The following is an 8,197-nucleotide window of genomic DNA, read 5'->3' on the forward strand; positions in this document are numbered from 1 at the left end:
CCCCCACCCCCACCCCAGTGACTGCCTGTGAAGCTGTCCCTTTCAGAGGCAGGAATGAGAAAGGGCCCACGGTCAGAGTCATGTTCTTAACTGATCCTGGAAGACCTTCGTCCCCACTGTGCACAGGCCCTGCAAGCTGTCTCAGCAGTGGTGAGGGAAATGAGGTCAGGGCGCCAGGCTCACCTGTAGTCCCGCTGCCCAGTCTCACCTTTGTAACTCCTGGGAGCGCCTGACTCAGCCCCAGCTGGGGGCACTTAACTCAGCGTTTCTTCCCAGCGTGGGTTTGTCTGCAGGAGAGCTTGACCCCTCAGGGAAAGGGTTGGTGGTGATGGTCAGGAATACCTTGTCAGGGGTCCCATCCCCTGAGAAAGGCCAGGCAACCCCCTTGCTCTTCCCCCATTGTCCCACTGCCTCTATAGGCCCTTTCATGTGAGATGCTGGCTCCCTCTGCTGGCAGCTCTGGGAAGTGAGGGATCCCTTCCACTGGCCCACTAGCCTCTTGGCTGTCCGTTAGTGAGGAGTCGTCTCCTACAACCTGCAGAAACACGCCCTGGTCTTTATTCTCCAGGGGAGGGTTTTCACATGATAACGTGTCAGCAGCTGAGCATTTAACCAAAGTACCACCAGGGTTCCTTCAAAAGACCAGCATTTCCTGATCCCCCACTGCCCAGCTCTGGACCCATGGGTGAAGACCCTGCTCAGGGTAGTGATGGCCCAGTATCATCAGACTCAGTTTAAGAGTAGGCCACTTCTCTCTATCCTCAGAGGACAGTTCCCCAAGCTGAGCCGGGCCCCCAAGGAGGATTGAACAACAGTGAAAACCCCAGTACAAATTCAGGTTCTGCCATCTACCCTCCCAAAAGGTCCCTGGGCAGCAGGAATCATTTGCTCTATAAACCCAAAGGTTGGTAGTTTAAACCCACTGAGCAACCAACCTTCTATAGAGCATGTGGTGCCGGGCTGTGGCATCAGTTCTGGCCCATTCCAGGAAACATTGCCTGGGCTGCACCAGCCTCCCAATTGTTGCTGTTTGGGCCCATTTTGAGGTGTGTTATTTGTGTGTGTGTGTGTGTGAACCATGTTACTCCATCTCGTCCAGGGACTCTTTCTTTGCATGGACCCTCAACTTTACCCAGCCCAATGTCTTTCTCCAGGGACGGCTCCCTCCTCGGTAAAGATTACGGCCAAGACAACCCAGTGGGGCAGTTGCACTCTGTTAACTGCTGGGGTCTCTGGAAGTCACCACCAACTCTGACCAGAGTCCAGGTCTAGGAAGACTTCCTTTCTGAGTCCTGAGAGTTACCCACACTGGTTCTTCCCACCCCCTTCCCCCAGTGGACCCACGGCTTGCCTGTGGGATTCCCTCAGTCCTGACTCAGAAGGCCTCAAGCAGAGAGCAAGCACCTGGGAGGTGAGGGGGTGGAGTAGGGAGAAGGGGGGAATTTTTGAGCCCACTGGACTGCTATCAGGCTAGTTTATTCAAGCCCTTTGAAGAATTCCTTTCAGGTGGAGGAACCAGCAAAGGGAATTGACAGCCACTGGGCGAGTCACCTGGGGTGGGGGGGGCGGGGTGCGTTCCCGACGGGCTTATGAAGTTGGCGTGTTCCCAGGCTCCACAGCTCCCTGTCACTGGTTGGCCCAGGCAGCTTTGGCCACTAGTCCGCGTTTCTGCGTTAACAGTACAGCCAGGCAGGGCTGTGACCTATGATTGGCAGCAGCTCTTGAGAATGAGTTGATTACGGACTCCTATGTTGAGAGCTTCTAGCACCAGAGGCAACATGTTGGATAACTGGAGTCCTTTTGTCAGAAGTCTTCAGTGGAAGGCCTTGAGGCTGAGACCAGAGGCAGGTGAGGGGAGGGCAGGAGAAGGGGTGAGGGTCTTTTGTTAGTTAGGCCCTTTCTATGTCCTGGACTAGCTCCTCATTTTGACCTCAGCATGCCTGGCCCCTTCAGACCCCAGTTCCCACTCCCTCAATGCCCCAGCCGGTGGTACACCAAGGCAGTGCTGGGGGCAGCCCATAAGAGACCCCTGCAGTAGCAGCAGCTCCTCACCACAGGCTGGAGGGGCATGGAGGTCCCCCGTCCAGCTGCAAGTTCTCCGCTAGAGCCCGGTCAGCATGGAGGGAGGGCTGGTCCATGACCGTCACCTCCCACACCACACAGTCCAAGGTACCTCTCCTGGAAGCTTCTGTCGTCCTCCCTCCATCCTGGCCTTCCGGGGGCTGCCCCTCTCCCTGTTCCCCAGTGTGCACAGTCCCTCAGCGCCTGGCATAGCCCACCAGCAACCCCCGAGCCACGCACCTTGCCAAATGCTGTGTTTATTGATCTGTTACACTGAAGAGTATAGTTTCTGAGCCAGAGAAACAACAAAACACACTCTGCTCCTCACAAAAACCACAGGGGGGGTGGGGGGGGAGACACACGATGGCCACCCATGCTGCTGGGCTCATGGATGGGGCTGGCCCCTCGACAAGCTGTGCAGAGCCCGGGGCAGGGGTGGTGGGCTGGATGCAAAAGGACTGGGGCCTATTGTTTCTATGTTTCTCAGTGGGCAGGCGGCGGCCAGGCCTCGGTGAGTGCTGGGCAGGCCCGGGCCCTGGCAGAGGCGCCTCTGTGCCCTTGGACAAGGCCTGGCCTGCATGTGACAGGGGTTGGGGGCGGGGGCAGAGGGTAGTAGGGGGCAGAGCAAGCAGCATGCCTAGGCCTGGGGTCAGGGCCCTTCCTAGCACCCCAATGAGTGAGTATGGTTCCTCAAAAGGGGGGATGTGCAGGAGAGGGACCTGGGAGAGGTGCCTCAAAAGGGGGGCTGTGGAGGAGAGATGTGAAGGCAAGGCAGAGCCCACCCTGCGCCTCACCAGGAACAAGCAGGGGAGACGCAGGCACCCCCACCTCTCAGCTTGGGGCCTGTCCCTGAGGCAGACTGCCGGTGTGGCCTTCCCATACTGCCTCAGGTCACCCGGTGGCACAGCACCACCCTCATCACTCAGTGTCCAGGGATGCAGCTAATGCATGAAGCATGGGCAGGGGCCAAGAGGCTGCAGACACGTGGGTGCCCCATACAGGTGGCGGAGTGCTGGGGTCACCTCAGGGACCAAAGGCAGTGCAGTGCTGAGGGCCTCCGGGGAGGGCCTGGCTAGGGGCCCAGGTCTTCTGAGCCCGGGGAAGGAACTGGCTGCGTCTCCACCATGCTGGGCTGGTGCCAGGGCCCTCCGGGCAGACACAGTCCAGATCTCTCTGGTCCGAATGACCTCACTGTCAATTCTGCAGAGCCCCGAGGGCTCCAGAGAGGCCAGGGGACAGTTTAGGTGGAGGGCCCCGGGGGCAGTGGGGCCAGTCCCAGCTGTCTGAGCGGGGAGTGCACAGGTGTCCCCTCAGGGTGGCAGCACCCGAGAGAAGCTGAGCCCTCCCCTGCTGGCACTGATTGGAGGGCCTCCAGGCACCCCCCACCCCCCCCCACCCCCCTGCCCTGCGGAGCTGGAACTGCCCGGCGCTGGAGTCAGAGCCCAGGCTCACAAGCACTTTGTTAGGTGCCCGCTCTTTCGGGCAGGTGGGATTGGCTGGGGTGGGGGGTGGGGCGCCACCCAGGCCCCCGGCCCTCACTTGTTCTCGATGAGCATCTGCACCTTGTGGACGAGGTCCCGGGCAATCCGCAGGATCTCCTGGGCATCGTGCCGCTCGGCGCGTTCTGGAGGACACGGGGGTCACCGTGGGGAGGTCTGTCCCCGTGTAAGGAACCGGGGGCTGGCCGGGCCGGCTCCTACCATTGAAGAACTTGATGATGTCAGTGAAGTCCATGTTGTTGTCACGGATGATCTCCCGGTAGACCTCCACCAGGGCCAGGGCGATGAACAGGACGAAGTGCTCCGAGGAGACGTGTCGGGCGGCCCAGATCACCTCCCACACGGCGAACACGTCCTCGTACAGCAGCTCTGGGGCCAGCGAGCCGCCAGGCTGAGCCACTGCCAGGCAGGCAGCGTGCCTGGGGCCCCTGCCCATCCCAGAGGGGGGGGATTCCCTAGGAGGGGGGGTTCCAGGAGGTCTAGCCCTCCTGCCTGGGGTGGCGGGGGAGGTGGGGGAGCAGCTCTGCTGACCCCACACTTTCTCTGGGGCCACTAGGTGGCACACCTGGGCTTTGACTCCGGTGTACAGGAGAGCCATGTTCACCAGGGGGTGAGGGGGGAGCGCTTTCAGACACCCTAGTGCCCAGGTTGGGGGGCAAGGCACTGGGCATTTTAAAAGACGTTCCAGGTGATTCCAAAGTGTGGGGCAGTGAGGAGGAAGAGGAGGAGGAGGAGGATTTCCCACTGGTTTGGCCGCCCGCCCCCGCCCCTCCTTACCTCGCTTGAAGTCCAGCAGAAACCAGCGGTAGCAGAAGTAGAGGTGGGTGTAGTCCCCGTTCTGGTGCATGAGCTCAAACAGCTCTGAGTCCAGGATCTGGCGTTGACGGGGAGGTGAGGGACAGGACTAGACGCTGCCTTGCCCCACAGCCCTGCATCCCCTACCTGGGATTGCTCTGGCCCCCAGAGACCTGGCCGACAGCCTGGTACTTGTGTCCTCTCCCCCTCCGGTGTCCCCATATGGGGCTGCACTCTTGCCCCCCACTCTTTTGGGTGCTATGGATGTAGTTTTCTGGGTGCTTGATTTCATCTCCCCCACCCCCCACCCTCACTTGAACTGTCATGGGTATGAGGGTTTGCCTCCCTAAGCCCACTGAGCCCCGGACCCCTGCCACGGAGGGGCTCCCATGCACAGTGAGCCTAGACTGTACATCTTCTAGAGGGCAGACAAACTCATCTTTCTCAAGAGGGGGGTTGGTGCCTGTGAACTGCGTACCTCGCACCTCACCGGAGGCACCTCCTCGGTTTCTAACATTGGGAAACGGGCTTTATCTCAAGGAGCAAGATCAGAGGTATACTGGAGGGCATGGCGTGAGCCGGGCCAGCCTGGTGGCACGGGCACCAGCGGGCTGCGGCCTCACCTGGATGAGCGCACGCATGTTGGCGAAGTGGGTGTCCATGGCGCCCCCGCTGGGGAAGTTCTGGCTCATCCTCATCATGAGGTGGCTGAAACAGCTGTAGGCCAGCTGATCTGTGGGCAGACCAGACAGAGACAGGAGTCAGGCCGGCAGGGTGTGACCGCCTCCTCACCCCCCAGGCCCCACCTCCCGAGAGAGAGAAGTTGGTTTCTGCCCCGGGGGCCTGCGTTTCCCTTCTCTGCCTGCAGCGGCCCCACCCCAGCACCATTTGGGGCGATGTGCTCTGGAGGCTGGGTGGGGCCCCTGGTCCTCACCATTGTCAAGGACGACCAGGAGAGGTGCCAGCAGGTCACACATGCCTTGCACATAGCCCACGTCCAGGTGCTCCCAGACATAGCTGAAATGCCAGGAAGAGTCATGGCGGTGGTCCCACCTCCTCCTCCCCTCCCCAGAGCCAGGCTAAGGGGCAGGCCAGGGAGGGCCCCTGGAGCAGCCTTTCTGTCGACAGCCCCCAAGCCCTTCCTCGGGGCCCCACCATCCACCCATAGGGCACTCAGGGACTCGGGAAGGGACACCCCAACGGGGCTGGTAGGGACTGGGGAAACCCTGGAGTGGCCCCAGCAGAGCCTGCTGCGAAGCCTGAGGGGGGCGGTGGTGGGGCTCATGTGCCATACAAAGTGGCCCCAACAGAGGGACCCGCGCTCTGACCCAATCCCAGGCCACCCTCCCGCCCCTCAGTGGCACCTGCACATGATGTCTCGCAGCCGCTCGAGGTTGGGGGGCGTGAAGTACCAGTAGTTGCGGTCGCATCTCTGCACGTCTTTGTCTATGCGGTGCAGGTTTAAGGCCACGGTGTCTAGTAACTCTATCTGGAGGAGCAGAGGACCCTCAGAGCCGAGCCAGCCCCGCCATTCCAGGTGGGGGATGCACAAAGAAAGATTTACGGCCAGGGCCAACAAGGAGAGTAGAGATACCAGGGGAATTAGGAGAGGGTGGGGGGAAGAAGGGAATCGACCACAAGGATCGATCTATAACCCCCTCCCAGGGGGACCAACAAAAGAAAAGTGGGTGAGGGGCAACAGAGGACGATGTAAGACATGAAAATAATAATCTATAACTAATCATGGGTTCGTGAGGGCAGGTGGGCAGGGGAGAAATGGGGAGCTGATATCAGGGGCTCAAGTAGAAAAGAATGCTTTGACGATGGTGGCGGCCTATGTGCAGAGGTGCTTGACCCTCCGGAGGAATGTATGGATTGTGATAGGAGATATCAGAGCCCCCAGTAAGAAAGATGCGCAGCAAGGGCAGGGGCCAAGGGCACTGACTGAGAGAAGGCTGAGTGGGGGGTGCAGGTGGGGGAGGAGCCTTGGCAGCGACCTCCAGCAAGGTCAGCGCACCCCTCCCTCCACCCGCAGCAGCCCGTGGGGAGCGGCGCCCACGTACAGTGTAGGCAGCGGCACACACAGCCTCCGCCAGTTCGCTGCCTGGTGGGGCCTTCTCCTGGCTGGGGTCTTGGGGCTCAGAGAACGCAAGGGCGGAACCGACTGGCCCGTCAGAGCCGTCCTCCTCCTCAAAGCCCAGGCTCTGTCCCTCGTCGAGGCTCGACTGGACGCCCGAGGCCACGGAGTAGTTCCGAGAGGACGGCAGGCCCGAGTCTGGCGAGTCGAACTCCACGGACTGCTGCTGCTCCACCATCGCGGTGCCCGGCGTGCCTGCTCCCCGCTCCCGCTCGGCCTTGGGCCCAGGCTCTTCAGTGCCCGGGGGCCCTGGGGGCTCTAGGTCATCTACAGAGATGAACACCTGGTGGGGGGGCATGGGTGGAGCAGGCTCACATCTGCACCCCAGCGCCCTGACTCCTTCCTGGGTCAGAACTGAGCCCTCCTCTCTTCACACTCCAGCCCCCGCCCTGCCCCAAGGCCGCCCCTCCGAGGGAACTCCCTCCGGCTCTAGGCACACAGGAAGGGACCCCGGTGGGCCCTGCCTGGTGGCCCCTCCCCAGGGCTCCTTCTGGAACATGAGAATATTGTAGCTCAAAAGGGCAACTGAGGCCTGGAGATAGAAAGCTCTTGTCCAGAGACACTTGGATCTAAAACCGGATGCCATTCCCAGCCTGGCGGTCTCTCCATCAGGGGAAGGGCAACCCCAAAACTTGGACATGACCAACGTTTCCCTCTTAGTTTGCAGCAAGCACCATGGGCACACGGCATTTGTGTGTATGTGGGTGTCTATGTCCGTCCATATGGTTACTGCCTTGTTCCGGGGCAGGAACGAGACGGGCACACCGAGCCTGCTCCCAGGCCTGCTGCCTGGGTGTGCTGCCCCACCTCCCCCAGGGTCCCGTCCATCCGGTGCCCACCTCGTTGCTAAGGGTGGAGTCCCGGTGGACGAGGCGCTGCACGTGGCTGTCGATGCTGCTGCCCGAGGAGAACTTGGCCAACGTGGCGGGGTGGGCCTCCCGCTCCCGCTGCCTCACCACCCCTTCGCAGGCCTTCCACTCTGCCAGCACCCGCTGGTACCTGGCCGCCACCACCGCGTCCACCTGCACCCAATCATACCATGCCCATGCCCATGACTGTGGGGGGCGGTGAGCAGAAGGGCCCGCAGAGGCTTCTGAGGCCCCCTCCCTGGCTCCCCACCTGCTCCATCTCCTTCTTGCTGGTGCCGAACGTGTAGTGGCCAAGCAGGAAGGGCCAGACGTCCTTTCGGACCTCGTGCTCCACGCCCCCATAGTACACCTGCCGCAGCAGCTCCAGCTCCTTGTAGTTCTGAGGGGCCGGGGCAGCACACTGAGCAGCCCTGCCCACAGACCCCCTGGCCTCTGGGGCTGGGAAGGCAGGCCCATCTCTGCCTGTGGCCACAGGTCCCTCCCCTCCTTGCAGGGCAGGGAGCCGAGCTTGGAAGACGTGGGTTGGCACAGAGCGGTGTGGAGGGAGACTCCCCAGACAGCCCCAGCCCTCCATGCACACACGCTCAGTCCGCACAGGCTGCCCTGCACTCACCACTGCCCACTCCAGCCCTTCGCCCCGGCACCTTTTTGTCCTTCTGGTATTTGCTCCACACATCCTTGGTGAGGCCCCCGGCAGCCCCTGGGGGCCGGTCATGGGGGAGGACATTGTGGTGCACCAGCGCTGACAGGTGGGTCCGTACTGTGGAGAGGTGGCGGCAGTACGCCAGCCCTGTGAGGAGGGGGTCAGGAGGCCGTGAGCCTGTGCCTCCCTCGGC

The 8,197-nt window shown here is 61.7% G+C and overlaps 1 protein-coding gene across 2 annotated transcripts in view; it reads right to left on the bottom strand.

Moving 5' to 3' along the window:
• Positions 1-1,516: 1,516 nt before the first annotated feature.
• The window catches only part of SGSM2 (small G protein signaling modulator 2), a 26,883-nt gene continuing 20,202 nt past the window's right edge, over positions 1,517-8,197 (bottom strand). Inside the window, exons 15-25 of one of the 2 annotated variants that reach the window (XM_045299726.1) lie at positions 8,006-8,151; positions 7,612-7,740; positions 7,332-7,547; positions 6,419-6,775; positions 5,720-5,844; positions 5,290-5,372; positions 4,979-5,088; positions 4,338-4,434; positions 3,762-3,929; positions 3,601-3,685; positions 1,517-1,832 (exon numbers count right to left, since the gene is read on the bottom strand). In XM_045299726.1, coding sequence (XP_045155661.1) covers positions 1,814-1,832; positions 3,601-3,685; positions 3,762-3,929; positions 4,338-4,434; positions 4,979-5,088; positions 5,290-5,372; positions 5,720-5,844; positions 6,419-6,775; positions 7,332-7,547; positions 7,612-7,740; positions 8,006-8,151 — 1,535 coding nt within the window. In that variant the 3' untranslated portion in view covers positions 1,517-1,813. Of the gene's footprint in view, positions 1,833-2,298; positions 3,686-3,761; positions 3,930-4,337; positions 4,435-4,978; positions 5,089-5,289; positions 5,373-5,719; positions 5,845-6,418; positions 6,776-7,331; positions 7,548-7,611; positions 7,741-8,005; positions 8,152-8,197 lie in introns of those variants that run through there. The other variant, XM_045299727.1, reaches the window with a different exon arrangement.

This window comes from Echinops telfairi, unplaced genomic scaffold, assembly GCF_000313985.2.
Source record: "Echinops telfairi isolate 266 unplaced genomic scaffold, ASM31398v2 ScPeMD7_7458;HRSCAF=8496, whole genome shotgun sequence".
Lineage (NCBI taxonomy): Eukaryota > Metazoa > Chordata > Mammalia > Afrosoricida > Tenrecidae > Echinops > Echinops telfairi.